Here is a 27,506-nt window from a genome sequence, read left to right as displayed (position 1 = left end):
ATTAGTTAATTTTGGTTTTTCACTGTTCTAAAGATATTGATAATTTCAGATCATTGTAGTTAATTTCTTTATAAATTAGCCTACAAATTAGCAATAACACAGATAATCTTAAACCATTTTGGTGGTAATATTCATCAATGGAATTTGTAGTTATCTAGCATTTATTTGTTATTTTCAAAAATTCTGTTGGATTATATTCAAGAAACTACCATGGAATAGTTATTTTAAAACTCAAGTGTGTTTGGGAAAAAATAAATGAATATAATTATCCCACATTAGAAATATTCTACCGTACTTCCCCAAGAACCCACAGTGTGTGGTTATGTTACATGTGAAATAAAGAGTTCTTTCTGTTATTTCCAGTAATACACTCCACTTTGGTCTAAACCCAAGACAGACCCACCTTATACTAAATAAATGTGTGGCACTTCATAATAATGTTAGAATTCAATGTCGATTTTGGGCGCGCTCTGATATAGCATGTAGAGATTGTTTTCTTAAAGGTCTTTAATTATGAATTTCAAACATGAAACATTTATAGTATCATTGAAATTGCTAGTGTATGTATGAAAATAAAGAAGGAAAATACCACTTAAGATTGTGCTTTATGTTCCAATGTAACCCAGATACTCCTGAAGCAAGGCATAAAGCCTCAGCATTTATGATCTCCCCACCTTGCCAAGGCCTAAAATGATTGCTATTAAGAAGGCTACTTGGAGGTTATTTTAAAATATCACCAAGCATATGTGTGATTATTCTCTCTGTGTTTTAACTTTTAAATTCAATTTAATTGAAATCTCATTCATAAATAAATACAAAGAACAACCCAAATCTAGAAAACAAAGAACATTAAAATAGTGTAAATCAGAATGGCACTATATAGTGAGATGTTAAAAATGGGCAGGAAAGACTGGGGGTGTAGGTCATTGGTACAGTCCATTTTTAGCATGGGCTCAATCCTCAGCACCAAAAAACAAAACAAAAGAAATGACTAGCAAGAAAACCAGCTCTTATCTGCTCAATGGGAATGGCAGTGTTTTGAGATCTAATCCTTAGTGGGGTGTGGTGCCACAGGCCTTTAGTCCCAGGGACTGGTGGGGGGAGGGATTTGGGGGGTGCCAAGGCAGGAAAATTGCAAGTTCAAAGCCATCCTCAGCAACTCAGAGAGACCCTGTCCCTGAATAAAATACAAAATAGGGCTGGGGAGGTTGCTCAGTGGTTGAGTGCCCATGAATTCAATCCCTGGTACCCTAAATAAATAAATAAAAAGATCTAATCCTTGGTTTTATGGGCCAGACTGCCTCCAGTGATTCAGGCTCAAAAAGACTCAGTCAACTTACAAAATTCACAAAATTGGATAAAGCATAAGCGAAAAAGGTGACATCAAGAGCATAAGCTAAAAAGGTACATCAAGATATAGTGACAATTATAATAATCACAGATAAACATTGATTATTTATGCTCAAGAGAATTCTGGACATAAACCACATTATACTCAGAAGGCTACTTCTGAAACAGACAAGCTTAACGGCATCCCTAGAACCATCACAGTTTGATAGCCCAGTGGTCTCAATGATACTGTTAGCACGTAGATAAAAATTGTACATGGCGACTTGTGTTAAGGTTTCAAGACATAACTCTCCTAGGCATTATGAAAGTCCCCATGACCAAACTCTGCTTTTTGTGCCCTTCTAGACAATATACAGTCTAACTTTCCTATTTTCAAAACCTCCATTTACATGGAATTTCTTTAGAATGTTTAGTACGTGAGACTTAAGTTTTTTCGTCATTCTTCAGTAGATTTACACACATCCCCAGTCTCACCAAGAGATAACCACCACCACTTAAGTGGGTTGAGATGTTAAAAATGGGCAGGAAAGACTGGGGGTGTAGGTCATTGGTACAGTCCATTTTTAGCATGGGCAAGTCCTTGGGTTCAATCTTCAGCACCAAAAAACAAAATAAAAGAAATGACCAGCAAGAAAACCACTCCTACAGATGTGCACTATTTTTAAACAGTGAATAATCAATTTATTGAAATAGTTGACTTAGGCATCTTCTGTGGTGACTTCAGCCTCCACTCCTGCCTCTGTACTGATGGAGTAATCTACTTTACAATCTCAGAAGGACTGTGCAAGTCAGTGGGTCACTTGTGGATTTTCATCTGGAAAGGATCCCATGAATTAGAACCTTTACCATAGAGTGTTTTTCTTGTAGTGATTCCCAAAGTCTTGGTAGGCATGAGAACAGGTCCTTTCACCTTGAGATTCTTTTCCTTTGCTCCTCTGACCAAGTCACCACACACTTTCTCTAATAATTTCACATTTCATAGAGCATAATTCTAATTCAATGAATCACCACTTCTGTTTCCTTGTGTGTCTTTCTGGTATCTTTAAAAACCATAACTGAAGCTCAACTTCTTGTTTCAGGACAAGAGAGAACAGAGGTGAGGCAGAAAGCTTTAGGCTAACTTCTTTTTTTTTTTTTTTTTTTTTTTTGTATAAGGGATTGAACTCAGGGGTGCTTAAAAACTGAGCCACATCCCCAGCCCTTTTTATTTTTTAAAAGGAATTCAGGATCTCATTAAGTTGCTTAGGGCCTCGATAAGTTGCTGAGGCTAACTTCGAACTTGCAATCCTCCTCCCTTGGCCTCTTTAGTCACTGGTATTAGAGGTGTGCACCACATGCCCAGCTATGCTGACTATTTATTTAACTTTCAAAAAGTAAACATGGGTATAATACATAATTTTGTAGCTACTGTATTTCAGATATAAAGCTTGGTAAAAGATCAAATTTAGAAAATTTAGTAAGAGAAGAAAATGCTTTTAATTTTGAAATGCCTTTGTATTAACAAAAAAACATATTTCCCCTGTGAATAACTTTTCTCTCTGTTTCTTGTCCAATGTGTTCATTGATTTCTTTGTACCATAAATATTTATAAGGTGCTTACCTTTGCCTGGTAGCCATTTAGGATCTGGGAATATCTTAGGGAACTCCATAAAATTCTTCAAAGGTGAGCTTTAATTGGGTAAAAGAGGAAACAGTCAAAAGTCAAATAAATATACATAAGTATTTAGGGCATAAATGTATTTGATGGTGAAAATTAAATGGGGTAATGTCATAGAAGCATAAAGAATTGAGATATGTGGGAAGGGGACTTGTTAACTTCCAGTATTATGACAAAATACTAAGATAATCTACTTAGGAAAGGGTTTTTTTGTCTCCAAGTTTTGGTTGCAATCTATAAATGATTGACACTGCTGCTTTAGGTTTGTGGCAAGGCAACATACGATGGCAAAGAATGGATGGTGGAGCAAAGTATTTAACTCTTGGCGGCCAGGAATGAAGCAGAAGCTAGGGGCCCAGTGTTCCCTTTCAAAGACCAGAAGACATCCTACTGGGCCCCACCTCTTAGAGGTACCACCACTTCTAAGTAGCACCAGGGACTAGGAACCAACCTTTAATACCTGGGCCTTAGAGGGAAACTTACCAAAACCATACAGAACTACTCTGGTTTTAGTAGTTCAGAAGAATCTTTTTTTGAAAAGGTGACATTTTAAACTAAGGTTTCACCAACAAATGGAACCAGCAATGCAAAGACAATGAGAGAATCTTAAAACCAAAAAATTCTGAAAGTTGAGGTCATGATACCTAGACCTATGATACTATTACCACAGTTAGCCTTTTGACCAACTCCACCAACAGAGTTGTAGCAACATTTCAAGTTCCTGATCAATAACTACAGTGTTTCTGTTAAAAATGGACTTCAGTGAAACCTCTAGTAGAGAGGTTTATTTCACTCAACATTTCCCATAGTCTTGCACTACTGTACCACATTTAGGAATTTAACCTTTTAGTAGCATAGGAGTCTTAAAACAAATCAGAATGAGAAAACATCATCACATTCATCAAATCACATCAAAATGGGATTTTTCTCAAGCAATGCTCTGCAACAGAACTTGCTGCAATAATGGAAATGCTTTATGTACGTGCTGTCTGGTGTTAGCCACTGGTCTTCTATGTCTAGTGAGCATTTAAAATATGGCTAGAGCTACTGAAGAGCTGATTTTTAATTACATGCAGCTAATTTAAATTTAAGTAGGCACTGTGGCTACCATATTGATAGCTTGAATCGAAAGAATCAATTTAAAATAATTTGTCAGTATCTTGAAACCTATGAATTAATCACTAAAAATTCTGAAACTATACGTTTGGACTATTAATAAGAGGTAAAAGAAGTTTCATATCTTAATCGGGAATACATTAATTGAGAGACTATCTTCAACACAGTGGTTGGGGGGAAAGAGAGAGAGAATTAGTCCAGTGTTCCTGACATCCTACCTTTTCATTTGTTTTTGCTTTAGTACAGGTGGAAGTAATTCTTTTCCTTCTGTGACTTTGGAGATAAGATGGTGTAGCACTGTACACAGGGAAGAATTGATCCAAAACAACACTAAATTTAAGAAGATCATTAGCCCATGCTGCCTTGATGTGTTTTGTGTTTGCAGCCACTATTCCCACTATTTCTCACTAGTAAGAAATAGTTACAATGATAGAATTTGACTAAAGAAGGAAAAATGTTTAATCATCTGGAAAAAATGTAGGTATCACTGATCTTTTATTTTAAAAACATTCAAGAATGAATGATAGCATAAAAATATTACAAAGCAGTAGGTGGTTTATATTCTTTTTTGGTCATTACTGGTAGAAAAAAACCAGTTTTTAATAATATAAATGACTTTTGCTTAATTATGATTATTGCTATTTTTTAAAAAAAAAAAAACCTACAGAAAATAACTATGAAAATAAATAATGTTCCCTCAGCCCCAAGACCAATTTCAAGTAGGTAGAGAATGCATTTTGGGAAGTCAATTGGAAAGAAGAAAAAAAAAAAACTTTCCTATTTCTAAGATTTTCCTGACACAATGTAGATTGCTTTTGTTAGTCTTAGACATGGCAGGTTGAACTCAGATGTTTATGCTTATATTAATGGGAAGGATAATTAGTATCAGTGTTATTTTTGTATAAGCTGCATCACATGATATTTAAGCCACTAAAGCTATTTCAATATTACCTGGGGCCACCTGTGTCTTCTTTCAGTGTTTGACTTCAGCTTTAGAATTAAATGGAACACTGTTTGTTTTATAAAGTTCTATTAAAATACATGATGTAGACACATTTTTTGTTGTAATCAGTATTATAAATTTTTTAAATTATCAAATAATTAACCATTTTTGCTAATGAATTTGAGCACCAATTAGAGGACAGGTTACCTAGACCATGTATCACCAACTCTGACTCCATGTTCTTTCAAAAATAATGGTCTAAAATGTAACACAAAATATTATCAAAAACATCTGAGCCATAAATATTTAACATTAAAAAAAACATTGTCTCAATACAAAATGATTTTCCAGTGTTTTATATTTATTTGCATAGAAAGAGTACTTATAAAATTAAAATTAAAAAATGATTCTTTTTCAATACCATTCCTTTAAATATTAAGCCCTTTTAGTTCAATTGAAATAATATTAGCAATTCTTTTCTTTTACTATACTGCAAGTTGAATCCAGAGCCTTGCACTGTTAGGCAAACACTCTATCACTTAATTACACCCAGTCCTTTTTATTTATTTATTTATTTTGAGATATGGTCTTGCTAAGTTGCAAGGCTGGTCTCAAACTTGCTCTTCTCCTGCCTCAGAATCTGTGTAGCCTAGATTACAGGCATACACCATCACATCCAGTGATATTTCCTTTACAACATAATCAATACCTAATTTTTCAGGAAGAGATGTGTAACATAAAGTGAGATTTCATTTACATTCATGATGTGTATAAAACTAATTACAATTGGAACTTACTTTTTAACCACAAAATAAAAATCAAGTAAAATTGAACATTGTGGAAACTTTGCAAAAGAGATAAATGGGAATATATAACTCTTTTTGAATATAAGCAGAAAACAAAACAAAAAAAAAAACTAATTTGTTCAATTAAATAAGTTGAGTTCCTCTCCTCTCTTCCTTGTGAATTTGCATCCATATAAAAAATAAGTATCAGGATCACATATTCACAATTGCACTAAAACTTCAACTATATCCCCTAACATAAAAGATGGAAATGAGCAGAGTTTAGCATTCAAAATACTGTACATGATTAAGCAAGGAGTCTTCCAACATCTATATCTATCTATCTATCTATCTATCTATCTATCTATCTATCTATCTATCTATCTGTCTATCTATCTACATATACCAAACAAATCCTCCCTTGAACTTATACTTTATTATCAGGGATATTTTGTTCACTTAGCATCCTTACTCTGGGATGTGTGTTTCATTAATTAGCATTTGCCTAACTTACGTGCTTTCTTTTTCCTAACTTAAGTGCTTTACCACCCTGCCTCAAGTTGTTGCAATAAGATACTTCTCTCTTGAAGTCCCTAGTGCTTTCTTTGCTAATTCCAGTAAACATCTGTCTGCCCCCACCCAGACATGGACTATATATAGTGTTCTGCAGACTGCTAGAACCTTCCTGTTCTACATATCGTTTTACTTTAGTTGCTCCTTCCCATATTCCTTCATTTCCATACCTATTTACTTAGATACTGTTTTACTGATCATGTCACTGGATATTCCATCAGGATGCCCAACTGATCTCTTTCATATCACATTTGTGTACAGTTGCCTCTATAATTGCTATACCTTCTCCTTAGTTAACACCCCCCTCCTTCTTAGCATGTGTACCCTCACTACATGTTTTCTGAATTCCTCCCGGCCTTCAAATCTTATTTCCTCTTTTCTCAAGGAAATGCATCCACTCCTACTCACCTTTACCATCAGCCTGATGGAGCATCAGTTATTTTGTGCTTTCTTTGTCGATGACATGTGCCAGCTTCCTCTTCTGTAACACCTTTCAAGCTTTCCTGCGAAAGCTAAGCCAGTTCCATCCTTCCTCGCCATCACAGCCTTCTCAAATTTCTCTTAACTTACAAAACTTTCAGCCAAGCAAAGGAGACATATCATCTCTTTTATGCCAAAAGGACTCTTCCACTAAGTTCAGCTTCTACACATTCACAAAGTTTCAAATCTTATGCATCAATTTTATTTCATTCATCATCTCTTTTTAGATTGCTAGTTGCTCAGGATAATTTTCAAAAATTATTTGACCATATCAACATAATTGTTCAAGATTCTGTTGTTTAGCTGAATGATTAGGAAACTTATTTTATGGAAATTGCTCATTTTTTTCCATCAAAGGATAGCAAACAGTGGCTAAAACACAGTGGTTATACTTGATAAAAATGAACTCATAACCCAGTGCTTTTCTGTATACAGTGACTTTGGTCATCAGTCTTCCCTCAGGATTGTCTTAGAACTTCCCTCCTTTACTGAACCTGTCAAGCTGTTTTTTGAGGACTTTCTTTGAATGTAAGGAAGTGCAGTTACCTTTTTGAACTCCGTTTTTAAATAAATAAACCAGAGCAGAACAGTGGTAGCAGAAGGAAGTTTCTCAAGAGCACATTAACATAAAGCAATTAGATAATGGTAATGAGGATTAGTCTCTTCTGTTATGGCAACAACAGCTCCTGAACTCTGAAACAAAGTCACTTAGGAATCTTTCAGAGTTTCTTGCTTTGTAATTTCTTGGGAATTCTCTGCCCTCTCTAACCTTATCTCTTAGGAGCCAATTTCTAATTCAACCTAGGGCTTTAACAATTTGTTGACATGTAACTCATGTCCCTTTGAAAGAAAAATAAAATCTTTCCCAATGGCACATTCTCTCCTGGGCAACCCCCTGCCTTCCCCGTCTTCCTTGGGCCTCTGCTGTTGCTCGGAGCTTTGAAGTGGAATCTATTGAGGACTATTTCTGCTCAATATATTATTCTTAATGCTGACTATCTGCTCTGCTTTCTATCATCTTTCAGCCCAATGAGTTTCCACGTGTGTGATGTGGTGAGATCTGGGGAGAAAGAACCCTCTGTTTGAAAACTAAACTGAACATAGACTCCCCAGGTCCAGCTGAAACCTTTGATTCCTCCTAAATGATATTGTGAAACATTTCCCACCTTCCACAGCATGACTAGGTCTTGGCATATTGTTCAGTATTAGAGGAGCTATCGGATGCTGTGGGAATGACCAGGAGGGTCAGCTAAAAGTCAAGATGAATCTTTGGGGAATAGGAGGCATTGTTTCAAGCAAGTATCCCTAGAGGAAATGAAGCATGGAGTGAGCCTTTAAAAGAAGAAGAAAGTGAAGGATGATAATGATGCTCATGGGAAAGAGTATATAATGTATAATTTCCTCGCAATGGTTTAAGGATGCTAGTAGATGTGGGTACTACAGGAGCAGTAAACAGTTTCTGTTAGGCCACTCATTTGGACTATTGACAATCCATCCCCCTTAATTCCAGTCCAAGCAAAAGATTTGCTGGTTCATCTCTCACTATCTCTGTTCTTTCTTTCCCTGTCTTTGAACACTCATTCAACAAATAGTAACAGGCATTGTTCCAGGGCTGAGAGATTCAGTGTTTTAATAAGACAGAGGAGGTGCATGCTCTGATAAGAACAAATAAGATAATCTCAGAGGCAGTTGTTATTATAAAGAAAATAAAACATGATACTTTGATAGAGAAAGGTTGTGGAGACAGACATCTTCTGAATGGATGGTCAAAAACTAAATTGAATACACTGCCCTATGTATTGTGAGTAAAAATAGCCTTGTATTTTTGTTCAGCAGGAACATCATTTTTATTGCAAATGAGAACTCTTTCTTCAGGTCACAAATAAAAGGATGGTAATTCTTGATAGGTGTGCTAATGACACAGCTGTTTTCCAGCTCATTATATTTGTTAAATAGTAGTTCCCATTATAGAGGCAGCAACAATAGCATTTCACAGAGCATTTTGAAATCAGTGGTTTGACTCTTCTCCTCTCTATACTGACTATATCCACAGATGAATATGAGTGCAAACTTAATAAGCACTATGGTCTTCTCCCAGCCTCAGTTTCCTCACCTGTAAAAGAGACAGTAAAACATCATTGTCATTTTGGGTGGCTCAGAGATTTTGTGCCTGGTACATTATATACTCTTAAGGAGGTTTTTTTTTTTTTTTTTTTTTTTTTTTTTTTTTTTTTTGGCTAGTCCAGTGAAAGTTTTCCTTACTTAATTGTATGGCATATGAATGGGAATTTAGCTTGCCCTACCAGTATTCGTAACTTCAGAGCCCAATGGAAGAAAATGTAAAGCAAGACCATCATATTACTATGTGACAGTTTTTTGACTGCTTTCCCTCAATGCAGTGTGTTGATGATGCATTTATTTTAGTAATTTTTTTTCTTCATTGCAACTGCCACTAAGTGCTTTTTTAACAAGAGTAGATTCAAGAAGAAATAGAAGATATACGAACCTAAAAGAGAACAGGGTCAACACTCATCTGTCTTTCACTTCCTCCTTAGCTCTCTGTGTACTAAGCCTGAATCACACTTGCATGGTATGACTCCTTATTATTTGTGGATGAAAACTGGATGTAAAATGGGTACTTATGTTATGACATGTACCTCATTGGATTCTGCATCAAGGATTATAAACTTTACATTTTAAAAATTAATATGCTCTATGTCAGGATTTAATAATTACTAAATAATAAGGAAGTGACCCTTAACTCCAGATTTTTCAATATAAATTAATCTGAAAGCAAATATTTTTAAAAAAAACATTTGGAGACTATAAAAACTATCAGGTAAATTTAGCACAAGTAGTAAACAAAATATTCTGAAACTACTGTTTCCTTTCCTTAGAAACACCTGTAAACATTTTATTTATTAAAAAAGTTTACCTCTCTAAATCCATCTGGTAACTGTAACAGATGCCTCCTTGAACATTAAGACAGGAAGGGAAATTTCTGAATTGAGAATTTAGAAATGACTTATAAAAATAACTCATGAATCTGTTATTTCCTTCCATGACTACAGTGAGTCTGTCTTTTGTACATTTTTCAAAATCACAAGAAACACCCAAAGTGTTTCACCTACTGAGATGTACCGGTACATCTTTTCTTCCAGAATTATGCCTGGTCAATCTTGGATTGAGGAGCCCTGAAAGTCATGCCTGCAAACTCATTGCAGGCATTCATGCCTGTCTCAGTGAAAAAGCTTAGTCTAATGGTTGCTTTGAACAGGTTTTCTCCTGATGTTCATATACCAAAAACCAGCTTGTGTCAGTGTTGTGATAAGATAACGGAAGCGTCCCAGAATGGCATTCTCTGCCAGATGCATCTATTAAGCCTCCCATAGTTTGCTTTTTTTTCCCCCTTCTCCAAGTTATAATTTTATTTCTCTTTCACAATGTCAAAAAGAAATATAGCTGATTCAATGTGAAGGGTTTATTTCTTTTTCTTAAACACAATAATGTCTTTAGCAATTCTCTATACATGTAGAAAACCTGAAAACAATAGTTTTGTGAAAATTTAATGAATTTTTAATACACTTGTTTGGTGTCACAGCATGTGATTCTGTTTCCAGGCCACATATATTATGGTCAAATAGAGCATGTACATAGTGCTAAATATATTTTGTTTCTTTTTTAATGCATGGAGATGTTGGTTGTAGCATTCTTTATAGTAGCAAATTTAAATGCTTGTCAATGGAAATTTAATGAACTTATAGTTGCTAGCTAGAATAGTATTTAGCCATCACAAATATTTAAAAGATATGTAATATTTTATTATAAGGTAATTGGCTCTGTGTTTTCACACTTTTACATGAGTATGTTTTTAACTTTTTATTATTAAAAAAAAATCTATGGACTGGGGTTATGCTCAGTGGTACTGGGCCTGCCTAGCATGCATAAGACCCTGAATTCAATCCTTAGCACCACATTAAAAAAGAAAAAAATAAAGATATTGTGTCCACCTATAACTAAAAATATATATTAAAAACAAATCCAAAAATACAGAAAAGTTATAAGGATGAATATATTCACACCTAAAATATAGATCAGACAACTATTAGTGTTTTTTACATATGTGTGTATACAAGTACAAACATAAGCAATACCTATGTTTTATAATATTCAGATCTAAATCTACGCAACTATACTAATATACATAGTTTTTTTCCCATTTCTTTTCCACTGCAGATAGCATACTTTTATCATCATAAAAAGACAACACAATAAAAGACCTTATACAAATCAGTTCTATTATATGACTGTGTTATAGTATACTGCATTGTATTTTTTTGTTAATAGGATATATCTTCATGTGGGGTAGATTGCTAGAGAAAGAATTACTGGGTCAAAGAGCAAATATATATGCTATACTGTTCAATGTTGCCATATTGATCTTCACTTTGTGCCTTTTTGCACTTCTATCAGGAATGTATCAGGATATCTCTTTCTATAAACCACAACATCCAGGCAACCTGATAAGAAAGCAGTGGTATCACAGAGTGGTTTCAGCCTTTATTTCAATGGTTTGTAAATGAGGTGTGGTGTATATTTTCCTGTTGTTCAAACTTTTATTTTCTGGGAACTGTCCATGCATGTTTTCTATTAGGTTTGGGGGTTTTCTTAATTTTTAAGAAATCTCTACATATTAGAATAATTGACCCTTTGTAATCAGGGTTGCAAGTTTTTTCTCCTTCTTTGTTATAGATTTTTACTTTGCCAATGATGTTTTTGTTGTTTGGATTCTTTTTTCATTTAACCACATTAAACAAAACCAAAGTAACATTTTCGTGGAATGTGACTAATTTTTAAGAAAAACAGGTGTTGTAAGCTTACTTAGAAATCCATAATATTTTGAAGTTACTAAGTTGGTGCTTTTTTTTTACTTTTCTTCATTCTGTGAGAGACAAAGGTCTTTATCTTTTTAACAGAAGCTGGTAATACATTTTAAAATTTAAGCCCTTTAGAAAAGCTCGACTTTTAATTATAATATGTTAAAGTATTCTATTTCCATTGGACATATTTTATAATTAGAAGTAATGTATGATGAATTCAATGCTTTTCTAAAATACCCTAAAAATGAATAAATTTAGCCTAATAATTTTTATCAACCCTGATTTGCAGTTTTTATTTTGCATTTAGTAATTTTTGACATGACTGGTAGATATAGGGTCAAACATATGCCATTTGTTTTTTAAAAACTTTTAAATAATATATTTTATAAGAAATTCTGACTATCTGCTTTTTCTCCATGCTTTTGAAGTATGTGTAAGGCAAGTCAATGGTGAAAGAGTCAGCTACTCAAAAGCAGCTGTTCCAAAGCACACTTCTTTCACTAACAGCTCCATCAGTAGGCACTAGACCTGTTGTCCCAAATTTCCTTTTTATTGTTCTTGCCCCTTCAAAAGAGCAGTAGCCTGGAATGGACAAACATCTGGACATCCATCTTCGTCTTAGAGCTTAGTGCTGTTCCCACTTTCTTCCCGATGTCCATAGTTACCCATGCACTGTGGCTTTACAGGTGGATACCTCAGACATCTTTCTGCTTCAGAAGTGGTAGAAGCAAATTGCATTTCTTCCTCTGCCTTTTAAGCCAAAGAAAGGAAGCCAATGTAAGTGGTGCTCTGTGAACAGGAGGGAGACTGCAAGGAACTGTGTAGGATTTACAGGCAGGGACCCAAGTTTGAATTTCATTCTGGATACAGTAGGAGGCAAACCAGTCTCTGGGTTGGCATTGCAGTCATTGCAATGATGTACAGTGATGACTCAATCTAGGTTGATGGCACTGAGGATGAAGAGAAGAAAAGAGACTTGAGGTGCTCTATTCCAAATGGGAAGGTGAGAGGAAGGCTCAGGTCGCTGGTCAGGGCTCTCGTCACCACCCACTGGTAACTTCTAGAAATGCTGGGCTTGATACCATGTTGGTCAAATAAGTGATTTTATAAATCAGAACAGAAAATAGAACAGTTCCAATTGGTTTATTGAGTCCAGAAAATAGCATTCTTTAATGCTAGTATGTCAGTAATATCATCACTTTATTTTGAGACATCAAGAGGACACTTTTCTGTATAGATCTTAGCAAACAATATGCATGTGACAAACCAAAATTTTAAATGGAATAGAAAAAAAAAAGTAAACTGAATTTCTCCTGTGTGTTACTGTTGGTTAGTGTACACTCTGTGGTATTCTATCAACTAATCTCTGAATAAAATGGTCTTTCTGGGCCCCATGCTATTTGGAAAGATAAGTCTGTATGTATGGCCATAAGCTTGTATCTTAAGTGAAACATTGGTGTTTAAGTAGGAATTTCAGTTTGGTAACTTTTAAGCACTGTTGTTTTCATAAGTTGACTTTGCCTACATGCTATTTATGATTATTATTGGTGCATCCCATCTCCTTCCACCCTCTTCTTTTAGGGTCACAACAAAATAAAAAGAGACCAGAAGCAACACATAAACATTAGATCTAGAGCTCCAGAGACTTCATTCCTCTTTCTTTCCCTTCACATCTAAAGTTAAAACAAAAGTTATATTGTTTGAAAGGATAAGAACAGATGTGTTTTTCCTTCATGGTTCAAAGGCCTTTAAATATCACTCCCTTCTAGAAACAGAATATGCCTATTCAAGCGGAATTTTTATAGTTTTGTAACCCCCCACACACACACATAGCTTTTATTCATTTTTTTAATAAAAAGGCATCTTGACCATAAAGGAGACAAACTTATATTGAACTTTAAAGTTTTGGCTTCTAAAACTTTGGTCTTTCCTCCTTATGTTTTGTTTTCTTTCAAGAGATACTTATTAAGCATCTATTATGTGAAGGCACTTTTCTGGACATGAGGAACCATAAGTGAACAAAAGACAGATATCCTTGCCACTACAGAGCTGGTATTCTTGTGAAGAGAGAAGTAACAAAAAAATTAAGTAAAACACGCATCGTGTAAAATAATGATAAATGCAACAAAGGAAAATAAACCCAGGAAAGGAGGTGAAAACAGCCAGCAGATGTGTGTGGGTGGAATGAGGGACTTCAATTTTAGATAGGGTGGCCAAAGAAGTTTTCACTTATAAGTAAAATTTTTACAGAGACCTAAATATCACGTTAAAACTCCTTTTTATATGAATTGCTCCCAGGCCCCAATTCTGAAAGGGCAATCTGGGGTGATCGCAGTAGGAGTGCACATCCTCTGTAATAGAATGCTTTCTAAATTATATGTACCATTGCTTTCTGCTAAAATGAGAAGTTGTGGAAAAGTTGAATAGAGGTACAGCTGGAATATTTATAATTTGAAAGACTCTGCCAAGGCTTCTGTCAACAAGAAAGAGTCATGAATTCATCCACGGTCCACATCACCTTCTGAATTTCTGCAAATTGGTGATGCTTATCTTGAGTCAGGACTTTCATTTTCTGCCCTTATTAGTGGCAAGTTGGGACTGTGTTCCCATCTTCAGTATGCTGCATGTGTCTGGTTCAAAGAGCCACCAGCCCTGTGCTTCTCTGAGAAAAATCGAAATGCAATCCAGGATTTTCACCTGGTTTCCTCTCATTCTCCAATATAGAGAGCTTTCTCTTTCATTGTTCCATAATCATGGTCAGTTATTTCTTTATAGGAATGCAGTAGGTGTTTAGTAATTTTTGTTTATTATTTTGGTATATAGTTTAAAGTGATTTAATAAATACATTTTATTTGGAGGCTTGCACAATTTTAATTCACTTAAAAGTCCCTGAAATAGCTAGACAAAATGCTGTTTTGTTTCTTTTTCTTTTCTTTTCTTTTTTTTCTTTTCAATGCTAAGAATACCAACTGCTCACATTTCATTAGCAGTAAGCTCTTGATCTTCATGCCCATGTTTGTTTTCCTGGATCAATCTTTTCTTGAAATAACTTTTTTATTTTAAAATCTGTTTAATTTTTCTACATTTAATTCAAGTTACCCAGTACCATGAAAATTATCAAGGAAAGGTTAATAACATAAGAAAATTTGGGGGAGAAAGAAGTACACAGCCAGAATCACAATACAGCTAACAATCTACAGAGGGAACAATGAATGAGAGATAAAACAGTAAATAGAAATATAAACAGGAAATGTAGGATTACTAGTTAAAATATAATTTTAAAAACAATAACAACCAGTGATTCAAATGGTACCATGTGCCCAGTCCGCAGAAAATCCTTTGTAGTTAGTATACTAATCATGCTATGAGTTAGATATTAGTTTGTAATTAACTCAGTGACTAGTATCTAGACCGATGACATAGCTATTAGGGAACAAAACAAAAATAGGAAATGAACTCAGAGCCATTAATTAAGCTTTTAATTAATGCTTTATAAATGAATATTCAAAGGCTTTTAAGAAAACTTTAACATTTTAAAATTTTCCATATTTTTATTATTGCATTATAGATGCACAAAATGGTGGGATTTATTGTTACATGTTTGTACGTGCACACAATAAACAAGACAGTTTGGACTATATCATTCCCTGGTGTTTCCCTGTACCCTCCCCTTCTCCTTCCTTGGTCCCATTCCTCTACTCTTCTGATCTCCTTTCGATTTTCATGAGACACCCCCCACAACCTTTTGGAAAATGTTCAATTTTATTTATTTATTACCAGAAATCCAAAAATCCTTAGTGTGCATGTATGTATGTATATGCATATATGAATAAATAAATGTCTTAGAAAGTCCAATCATTATTCTACCCATTCTTAGCTAAAAGCATAGGAAAACCATCTAATAAATCATTTATTGACTTATAAGTTACGTCTCAACAGATATAAGTTGAGGGTAGACAGCAAGAAAGAGAACTGCAAAATAAAACTGAAGAATTTTTGTGATACATACTTACGTGTGTAGCAAAAATATGTAACCAAAAATTTAATGTCACCAGATGTACCATCTTTGGAACATTTCATTTTCTCTTCACTAGTATTTGTTTTGAAACATACTCACTGTACACATGCTAATTGATAACTCCACAACTTTATAAATGCCAACAATGGACCAAATCATGTAATCATGTGTTATTCACTAGAGGTAAGAATAGATACCGTGCCCTGTGTTATGCTTGAGTGAAGTAAACAATTATTATTAGAGCAGACATGGAGGCAGTTAACCCCAACTGTAATCTGCTATGATTGCCTTCTTTTCAGGATAAATTTAGTCATTTGCAGTGACCATATATTTTATCACCCAAACCAGGACACATCTGGTGGTAAAAGAATGCCCTATTTATGGTTTCACAGGACACTTTGTGTGACATAGGCACACCAGGAGGTGTGTCTCCCTGTTCATTCCCCCATTTCAGATGTGGAGATGATGTATTTCTCTTAAAATGTTTAGGAAGCATACCTGGCCATGGTGCTGACTCTCATCCCCAGATGGCAGGGACCTGTTTGTGCTCCCTGATATTCCATCTAGAAAGCCTTGGAGATATGTAAAATGAGCTTAAGTACTTTGACATTATGCTTTGGATCACATTGTGTAGTTTGAGATTGGGAAATTAATTACAAAACCTTTTGTGAGTACCATGCTAAAGTTGTTTAGCTCTTTCCCTGGCTCTTTCGATTTAAGACAGTGACAGCAAGTCAACTTTAGCTTTAAAACTATCCACCCAACCACTGCACAGTGCAATGTGACGGAGGCCTGCACTTTGCTGAGCAATGATGCCTTTGCTTGGTTTGCAGGACCAGTGGTTTTGGCGAGTGAGAAACAACAGGGTGATGGATGGATACCCCATGCAAATTACCTACTTCTGGCGGGGCCTACCTCCTAGCATTGATGCAGTTTATGAAAACAGTGACGGGAATTTTGTCTTCTTTAAAGGTAAGGATATTTTTTTCCATGTGTGGCTATGCTGTGTTTCAGTCATGTTGTCCAGGGTCCTGAAGCAGAGACAGAGATAAATAAGTAAAACCTTTTAAAGGGGATTAACTAGCAAATGGATTTTATGAAATAAATTGTATGTTAATTAAATCATAAATAAAATAAAGATAAATTTTAATTTTGTAATTTATGTTTTTCACACAGTATTCTCATATGTTAGTCAAATTTTGGAGATATTCTCTTGTCTGGGAACCTAAAGTTTTGGCTTAGAAGCACCAAAAAACAAAATTAAAGCCTGGCATGGTGGGTAGTATGTGCCTGTAGACCCAGCTACTGGGGTTGCTGAGACAGGAGAATCAGTTGAGCCTAGGAGTTTGAGACCTGCCTACACAACATAGTGAGAACCCTATCTCAAAAAGAAAACAAGTAAATAACCATTTCTTTTGTTTTTATTTGTTGGTTTATTCATCTCTGGAGTATTCTATTGCTGTTTTCTGCCATGAAATCTATTGCACAACTTATTTTCAAACATAGTACTTGAAACTTTACCAGATTTAGTCAGATTATGTAAATACTTTCCAGTAAACTAAAATAATAATCATAATCATAATCATGAAAGCAACCGAAGCATCTGAGTAGAAAAATTTGCCCACTTATGAGTATCATGACATTTATTGCCTGTTATTTATCCGAGTAATGAATTTTAGTTTCACAAGTCCTATCAACTGCCTGACATGAAGAAGTATGATTAGCTGGTAAGGTGAACTTCATGGAGTACCTGTTTCTCCCTCATCAAACTTGCTAAAATTCAAAACAACCAACCTTATACCTAGGGGAAAGCAAGAGACGGATTGAGTTGAATTGTTAGGAGAACACACCTGAGCTGAAGGTGAGGCAAACTTCTTTCTAGAAAATGGTGGATCTAAGAGCCTGAAGGACTGAAAACCAGCTTAAACATGGGCACAGACTGAGGGAAGGGAAAGAGAAACTTAACCAAAAGATTCATTATTCTCAGAATCAAACTAGAGGAATTTATAGTAATACGGACGAGAATAGTGTAAACATGGAATTGAGTAACAAAACTGAGATTCAAACTGCCTACATAAAATGAAAGTATATACCTACCTGGAAGTTACTTCCTCTTCCCAAATCATTCCTTGAAAGCAGAAGCAGTAGAGGACATTATGTATAAAATCATGTATGTTCTGAGGTCATATCACCAATTTTGAACACCCACTAGCTGCATGAACCAGGCAGGTTGCTCAATTCTCTTTACTTCAGTTTCCCCATCTGGAAAATGGGATTTGTATTATTTCCCCATCTCAGGATGATTTTGAGGTCTAAGTTATTACTACTTCAGAAGTACTTGGCAGATGTATGTTCTTAATAAATGCCAGCTGCAGCTGCTACTGGCAAGATTACTAATGATGCTGTTGCTACCCTTCTGGTATTCTATAATAAAAGGGTAACTCAAGTGGACTTGTATTCTGCCACTGCAGGCGAAGCAAGTGTACAGCCTGGTAACTGGAGGGAAGTTCCCTCCCCTACAGCCTTCCTTGGTCTCAGGAGTAGTAGCAACAGAAAGAAGGAGAGGCTAACCCCAGGATAGCCTCCAGTTTGAGGGCTGGTCCAGAGGCCCAATCTCACCACAGGATCAATAGTGCTCTCTAACATAACCACCTGAGGACTCATTGCTACCATGGTAAATTAGGCTGTGGCAGCTTTTTCCTGCCTCCAACTTTCTCACTTTTATTCCCTTTGCCTTTCCAGCTCACTGGTGAAATGGCTGGCTCCTTTTCATAAAGAACTGTCTTATTCCCAATATCTTAAACTAGGATTTGAAAAACTTGTTCTGTAATCACCAAATAACACATATTTTAGATTTTATAATCACAATAGTGCCTATTATATATTCTCCTTTTTTTATTTGTTTGCATGCATGTTTTATTAACCTTTTAAAAATGTGAAAATTGTTCTTCAGCCTCTTTCTTAAATGATAACTGCAACAGTAAATACTCAACAAAGGTTTATACAATAAACTAAGAATAAAGTGCAAGCTCTGGTCTGTAACCACAGAGCTAAACATGTTGGTCTCAGGCTATACCCATTAGATTGGACTCTTGTCACTCATAGGTTCATGTATTACACTTCTTTAATTTGCTCTTTTCTTGAGGCCTTTGTTTGTTTGTTTGTTTGTTTTTTGTCTTTTGTCTTTTCCTTCCTTCTCTCTACATAGCACTTTTATTTTTTTGTCTTCTTCTGATTAATACTGTACAAATTATACTTGTATTTAATGTGCATGATCTCATATTCTCCCTATTTAACCAAAGTCCATGTTCATATATAATCTTATTAGCCATGTGTGCCCTAAAGATATTTGATGTTTACCTTGCTTTTAGCTTGTATAAGAATTTGAAGCTGTAGATTCAAATATTCAATTTTAAAATATAAATGCCATTTTAGTAATATAAAAATAAACATAACATATTATGTTCATATAAACTCATAAATACCTTTGAAAGAATGGGAGAACACTAGACGTAATTGAAACTTCATATTTTGACATAATTTACAGATTTTTCTTGAACTGTGGAAAGAATTGTATTTGTACATCTATAGTATATGCAGTGAGAGGTGTTAGAACATAAATTATAAAAACTGAAAATGTAATTGAATAACTTGTTCTATATATATGTGATCAATTCTGTATTCTTAACATAATCTCATTACCTTTTGGTGCATTTAGATATAGTGTATCAAAACATTAAGTGTGGCCTCTCTTTCAGTCTAAGTGTAATAACAGGAATCAGACACATCATTGCACCTTAAACAGACAAAGAGTGGGCAAAATACATGAAAGAATTGTTCTCAAGACACTTGAGTACCAAGAGACAAAGGACAGTGAATCTTGAGAATCAGATGACATCTGAAATTGCTCAGGACAGAGTTTCTAGGTCGTGGCATAAGGTGGGAAAATCCAGACAAAACTCAGAAGACTCTCCAATTGAGAAGAGCTGAGAATCCAGGGAGAACAAGTGGCTACAGTGTACAGGAAAAAGTCACACAGAGAGAGCCGCACAGTGAGGCCTGGGCATTGGCAGGAGGACTGCACACATATTGGAGAGAACATTGCTCAGTGTGTGTTTAAAGAAACTCAAGTTTAGAGAATCATTCCATAGGAACACAGGGAGTAGTGTCTGGCACTCACAGAGGTACCGACTGCCACCCACCACCTGTCATGGGTATTGAATAGAGTAGGAGACAGGCCTCACCTCAGTAGTCAGGGATAATTATCCTAGAATGAGCACTGCTGTGATCCTGCCTAACAAAATTTAAGGTAACACCTGAAGTCATCAAATCAATACCAAGTTACAAATCTAGCTTAAAGTTCAAGAATATTTATAGAGATGTAAAAATATTAACCCAAAAATGTAAAATGTATAATATCTGCCATTCCCCTTAAGCTCAGGAGCAAGACAAGAATGTCCACACTTATCAAGTCTATTCAGTATCATGCTGGAGGTTGTATCTATTGTAATAAGGCAAAAACTATAAATAAAAAGCATCAAGGTCACAAAGAAAATCACAGGAATAATAGAGTTGTTCAAAAAGCAACCTGATTATCTATGTAGAAGTAAGGTAGTCAATTAAAAAGTTTTTCAAATTGATAAGTAAATTTCACAAGGTTGAAGGACAAAAGATAATTATATGAACATCAATTACGTTTCTGCATATTTTCAAGAAACGTGAAGATTCTGAGGTTTTGTCCTGCTTGTAAGCTACCAAGTTAGACGGCGTCACTTTTGTGGATGCTGGAGGAAGACATAAGAATATGTAGTCATGGAAAAAGACAGGCAAATTTAGGGGCCTGAGTATTGACATGTTGCAAGTTTTCTGAAGCCCAGTTCTCATGTTTAATGTGAAAAGACCAGCTAACTCCTGGGTATGTAATCACTTTTGTTGCAGAAAAGGAACTAAGAACTTAAAATACTTGAATTCATCATAGTGAGAAGTAAATCTGCCTGAAGTTTTTCCTGAAGGGAGGAATCTTTTTATTGTACTGAATGGTAACTAAGCCTTCTCTTTACTGTGGAAGGAGTCACTGTCTCTATAATCCCAAGATTATTGGTATACAATGTCTTTGGAAATGTATTGCAGGACAAGGGTGGTCACTGCCTCCACCTGCAAGACATACTGAAAAGGAATATGCCTATAAAGCATCATCCCCCATCCCAAACCAGCAAAGAGCAATCAGGAATTGAAACAAAAAAAATTTAATATCATAGTGTTCCAAAATATCAAGTATTCTGGAATCAAACTGCAAACAGTATGAAAGACCTACACATTGGAAACTGCAAAACTTTGCTGAGTGAAAGTAAAGACTTAATAACTGTACAAATATGTTTTATTCATGGGTCAGAGCACTCAGTATTATTGCAATGCTAATTCTAACCAAATTTATCTATAAATTCATTGAAATTCTCATTAAAATATTTGCAGGCTTTTTGGTAGTAGTAGTCAGACTGATTTTAAAATTCAAATGCAAGCATTCATATAATCAAAACCACCTTGAAATTACTACTTGATTTCAGGTCATTTTAAATATATGATAATTAAGACAGTGTGACTTTGGCTTAAAAATAGAAAAAGTAGATCAGCATAACAAAATCGAGACCCCAAAATGGACTGAAATATGTATGGACAAGTAATTTTTGACTTCAGAATTTTCCTGTGAAAAATAAAGAGGAAATTTATTGGAGAAAAAGACAGACTTTCAAATAAATGTCCAAATCTGAATACCCAAGTTGTTCACATATTTATATGCAAGATAATAAATTAATCTATACCTTGCAGCATATACAAAAATAATCTCAAAATGGTTTTATCCTAAATGTATAAACAAAACCTATAAAATGTCTCGAGAATATTGGAGAATATTGGAGACAAATGTTTGAGATTTGGTCTTAGAAAAAAAAAATTCTTAGAATGTCAAAATCACAATCCATAAAAGAAAAAATAAATTGAAAATTTCTCTCCAAAGGTACTTTTAAAGAAATGAAGTCTAGCCACAGACAAGTTATAGTTCTTTCCAACCATATATATGAGGAACTTTATATATGTAAAGAACTTTAAAAACTCAATGCAAAGAAATCAAAATAGCTTAATAAAAATGAGGAGAGTTTAAACAACAGTTTCACCAAGAATGATATATGGGTGACAAATAAGTGCCTGAGAAAATGCTTAACATTATTATTCATTAGGAAAATATAAGTTAAATTCACAATGAGCTACCATTACAGATCTGTTAAAATGGATACAATTTAAAAGATTAATTATGTCAAGTGTTGGCAAGGTTGAAAAGGAACTGGAGCTTTGTTTATGGCTTATGTGAATGCAAAACTGCAAGTCTTTCTGGAAAACACTTCCATACATCTATAATTGCAATATTACAAAATTAGAAACAGTTCAAATATTCTCAAGAGGTGAATGGATAAACAAACTGTGGTACATCCAGTAATGGAATTCTACTTAGCAATGAAATGAAGAAGCTTCTAATTAACACTGCAACACAGATGAAACTCAAAGCAGTTTTGCTTAGTGAAAGAATTTAGGCAAAGCAAAGGTACATAATGTACCGTTTATTCTTAAAAAATTCTTGAAAATGCCAACTGAACTATAGCAAAAGAAAGTGCCTCAGTGGTTATCTGGGGACACAGGAGAATTGGGGAGAAGGAATACAAAGAGGCAAGAGAAAACTCAGGATGATAAAATTGTTCATTACCTAGATTATATTGATAATTTGATGGGTATATTTGTGTAAAGATTTAAGAAATTATTCACTTTTAATATATGTTGTTCATTGCCTGATAATTATTTCAAAATAAAGCTGCTATTAAAGAAAAAATCCTTTACTATGCACCCCTGTCTGTGTTGGGATGGTTTGTGGAAATAAGCATATTCTAGTTTTAGTTTCTTAGCAGCACTCAGTGACAATCAGGTGGAGTGATCCCTCAGCACAGGTGCCTTACTCCCCAGGATCTGCCCATCATTGAAAGTTCCAGCATATGAGAACTTAAGTAGAATCAAAATAAGCTGCATCCTAACAGAGAACTTACCCATTTACTGAAGATACAGTAAAAACTCCATATAACATAATTTCAATTGAATTTTAAGTGATATTAACTTACAATGATTATAATGTATTTTCTAATGAGCATATATAATGAAATGGCTAAAAATAATGTTGACAACCACTTTCTGTGCAGTCTTATCATTTCCATTTCATATTGTTTATCCATGTTCTGTTTTTCCTAATTTCCCTAGTTCTTTTTTTTTTTTTTTTTTTAACCACTTTATTACCTGTGTTTCCCTTAAGAACCTTCAAAGGAAGCAAGGTACAACTAAGCAGATAAACATTTTAAGGAATTATTTCTTTTAAATTCACCTGTTGTTGTTTTTGTTGTTCTTTTTTTTTATTTTTATTTTTTTATTTAGCTTTTAACTTTTTACAGACTGCATTTTGATTCATTGTACACAAATGGGGTACATCATTTCATTTCTGTGGTTGTCCACGATGTAGATTCATACCATTCGTGTAATCATACATGTATGTAGGGTAATGATGTCTATCTCATTCCACCATTTTTCATATGCCCCTCTCTCTCATTTCCTTCTATGTATTCTAAAGTTTCCCCCCATTCTTCTCTCACTCCCCACCTCCCCACCCCCATTATATATCATTCCCCACTTATCAGGGAAAACATTCGGCCTCGGTTTTTTGGGATTGGCTTATTTCACTTAGCATGATATTCTCCAGTTCCATCCATTTATTTGCAAATGCCATAATATTATTATTCTTTATGGCTGAATTGTTGTTGTTGTTGTGTCAGGACACCATTATACACTCTGTCTACTTGGTGAAGATGCTCTGCAGTGTTGCAGCCTGTGTTTGGGTGTGGGAGAAGGGTAGAAACCCACACCTTTCTCAGTGAATGTCAGCAGGCTAGTGGCTTGGCTTGTGTGAATATCAGCTGGCATCACACTGATCTTCCCAAGTTGCCCCTCTTCTTGACATTTGGCAGGGAGCAGAGGCATTCTCCTTTATTCGTGTTCATAAGGTGGTTTCTTTAGTTAGAGACCCAGAAATAGAAAATGCATCACACTTCAAGAAAGTCACCTGCTTTTCTCCAGCAGTGGAGTGTATTACCCACTGTGCTCATCAGCTGTCTTACTATCACTCAGGTAGATCCAATATAATAGAGCAACGTTTTTGTAAACATAATCAAGGCAAATGTATACATTCTCAATTGCTACTCATATTAAGACTGAATGGTTATGATATAATAATATTATAAAAAAATCTGTGTTGAAAATTGAGCTGGTACAATCCTTTCAGGAAGAGGAAGTAAATTTTAAAATAAAGCTGCTAAGCATTGTCAAAATCTAATCATTGAAAAGTTCTCTCAGAATTCCTATTATTGCTATTATTTAATAACTTTAAACAGTACTTTTCACTATGTCTGACAGTTTCATTTCAAGAAGTAAAAATCATTTATAGGATGGAAACTAAAATATATGAGGCAGAAAGAAGAGGATAATAAAATTTGGGAATAAGAAAGGCGTACGGAAGAAAAAAGAATAGTTGTCTAAAAATATGTGGCAGTGGAGGATGGCAAAGAAAAGAACTATTTATTTCATAAATGGTTTCTATTACCTGCATTTTTACTTTATTTCGAATAAACCAGCAATTTCTGTATGCTGCTTAGAATTCATTGCTCTTAAGATGTTTAGGGAGTTCTAATGAAGTTTATTTGAAATAGAAATACATTATTGCTTACATAATACAATAGATATCCTAAAAGAAATATTTCACTGTACACTGGTGAGTGCCATGACTACTTATTTTTCTACAGAATGGAAAATTATGTCTAAAGAGCTACACTAGATTAAGAAATTTACATTCAGTGGTATTAGTAACTACCAAAATAACATGAATTGTGCTATTTTCTTGAATTATACATATTCAGAAAATTCTAATTAACCTTTTATTGTATATTGAGATGAAGTGATCATCTGAATCAATAATCCAAATATTTTATAATTGAAATTCTTCATTGATGATATACCTGTGCTCTCAATATGTATTCAGAAAGCCTATGGTGTATTTTATCTATTTTGATTTGTAAGTCAAACTACAGTGTTGTTTCTTCAGTATTACTTGCATACCTAAAAACTTTCTTCATATTCAAAAACTTTTATTTATTTATTTATTTTTCGTTTACTGTGCCAGTTGGAGTTCCCGAAGAAATGTACACAGAGGCAGTGTTAGGAGGCCCAGAGGTTTACTGTAGGGGGAGGTCAGCTTGTGAAGGATCAAGGGAGAGCAGGCTGCCTGGGACTATGCTACACCTATGACTTAGTCTTGGCAAACAGTGTTGAATTTGGGAGCAAAGCATGACTATGAGAAGAATTTTGTGTAGAGCAATAATGGCCAGGCTTTTGAACTCTGCTTTGGTTGTTCTTTGGCTAGAGGCTGCTAGAGAAGAGCATGACCTTGACCCAGTTGATACCAGATACAGAGGCACCTGACTGATGACAAGTTCTCTCTTGAAGGAAGGTCTTAGCTGCACACCTCAGTGGCTGCCACATTTGCATATGCATTCAAAATTCTCTCTTAACTAGATGATATTGTGGAACCTAGAAAACATAAATGCTGTAAACCAAAACCCAAATGACCTTCAGAGTTGCACATTTACTTAAATTTTCTTACCTATCTACTTATACACAGTAGAGAAATTAAAACATATTCCCAATAAAGAGCATTAACGTAGATCAGTGTAATTAATCATTTATTATTGGTATTATTTATTTACTAGAGTAGGTGATAAGCAAATTTGACCAGTACAAGACTATATTTATAATATCAATAAACACCATTTAGGGGGCATCATAAGCCAAATTCAGTGAGAGTGTATTTGATATCTCAGTATTTCTGGAACTCCAAATGAGAAGTGCACAAATTTAAAAAAAAAAAAAAAAACATAGTGACTTGCCAGAATCTTAGAGATCATAATTAATAGCTCTGTCATTCCTACTTCTATCTGACTTTAAACCTTTCGAATGCTCAAATGAACCAAGAATCTAACAAAAAAAAAAAAAATATATATATATATATAAATGCCTTTTGATAATTTTTTTCAGATCCTTGAAGTATTTTTAAAGAATACATAAATCTTGAATGGTAATTAGTTCAGTCTTTGGTGTTATCCACCCATTAAAGAATGTGCATTCCCATCTTCCTTGTTAAAAGCCACATAGTAAAGGCATTCTTCTTCAATATCACATGATCTCTCTTGTAATACTCAGCTCTCTGTCATAGAAAACTCATGGAAGACATAGGCAGTGTGAAAATAAGTATGGACATCATTCACAAAGGCAGGTAGCAGCTAGTGTCCCTAGTTTACTGACTACTATTGCAATAGGATGCACTATATAAATGTTTAAGTAGAGTTTTGGGAACTCTGAAGTAAAATGTATAGCTGATTTTTAATTTTTTTTGTAATAAGGCAAGAGGAGTATCTGATCACTGAAGACACAGTGAGCAAGAATAAGCAAATACAATTCTGTTAATATATGTAGAGTGCTTAGATCACAAGGGGATGGGGGGGCAGGAAATCATCAGCAATTCTGAACACAGAGAGTGGGAACATTTTGTTTAGACAGTTGATTTGGGATAATAAAATGAGCACTGAATTTAAAGACCTGGACAGTAGTACAGATTTATTAAAAACTGCCGGTATGGTTTAAGGCTCTTGGACCTGTAAAATAAGAGGAGGTGTTGGCTGGGTTCTCAACAACCTTTCTGATTTAGTACATCTAAATAATACAGGGCACTCCACGAGTAACTTGGGCTCATTTGCAGGGTGTTAGAAAACAGGTATGAATCTTAATTTTCAGAGTAGGCACTGTCCTCATCATTAAAAAAGAAGAAAACCAAGAGGTCAGAAGACATTAGACACTTCATTTTTCCTGGGAGGAATAACATTTTATTTAATTATTAAATTCTTCATGGATTATTTTCTTAGTATCTGGATTCTCCCCTAGTCTGTCAGCTCCTCAAGAGCTTTTTTCACTATACCTGCAGCTCCTATTTCAATGACTATCATAGACTCTTAATAGTAGACATTGACTAGGTGGGTGAATAAATTCCATCGGAAAACCACATCGGTTGATGATCCGTGAAGTTCTCTCTAACTCTCAACATTCTTTGAGGTTATCCTTTTTATTTATAAAGCTTCTCAGTCTGACTTGTTGATACTTTCCTCTACATTCTGCCAAGTACAATGTCAGTGAGGAGCAGTTTTTCCACTTGCTCTAGAATATGTCGACTTCATATGAAATCCAGCAAATACCTTCATTCTGCCAAAGAAGCAATATTTTCCTTGAGAACCAGACAGTCTGATGGTAAGGTAGTTAAAAACCTACCTTTTATATGCAAAACAGAATTAGTTGATTATGAATTTCACACACTCAAAAACTATAGAAACAAATCACTTCAATTTTGTCCTGTGAACATCTTAACTTACTAAGATACAAAAGGAATTTTATAATTGTATCTCTTTAGAAAACACTCAGAAAATTAAATGTTATCACTCATAATCATTATTATTTCCCTGAATCCTATGACACAAATACTTTGCAGGCAAGGTAGATATTTCTCTTGAAGTTTTGC

The 27,506-nt window shown here is 34.7% G+C and overlaps 1 protein-coding gene and 1 pseudogene across 2 annotated transcripts in view; one reads left to right on the top strand and one right to left on the bottom strand.

Moving 5' to 3' along the window:
• MMP16 (matrix metallopeptidase 16) overlaps positions 1-27,506 on the top strand; it is a 258,787-nt gene that overhangs the window by 212,330 nt on the left and 18,951 nt on the right. Inside the window, exon 7 of the mRNA XM_079143787.1 lies at positions 16,636-16,774. Coding sequence (XP_078999913.1) covers positions 16,636-16,774 — 139 coding nt within the window. The remainder of the gene's footprint in view (positions 1-16,635; positions 16,775-27,506) is intronic.
• LOC306656992 (small ribosomal subunit protein uS10-like) lies at positions 1,387-2,477 on the bottom strand (annotated as a pseudogene). The gene has a single exon. The product of its transcript is annotated as a small ribosomal subunit protein uS10-like (transcript).

This window comes from Sciurus vulgaris (assembly GCF_902686455.1).
Source record: "Sciurus vulgaris genome assembly, chromosome: 1".
Taxonomy (NCBI): Eukaryota; Metazoa; Chordata; class Mammalia; order Rodentia; family Sciuridae; genus Sciurus; species Sciurus vulgaris.
The sequence above is the reverse complement of the archived record's forward strand: the minus strand, read 5'-3'. Positions and strand labels throughout refer to the sequence as shown.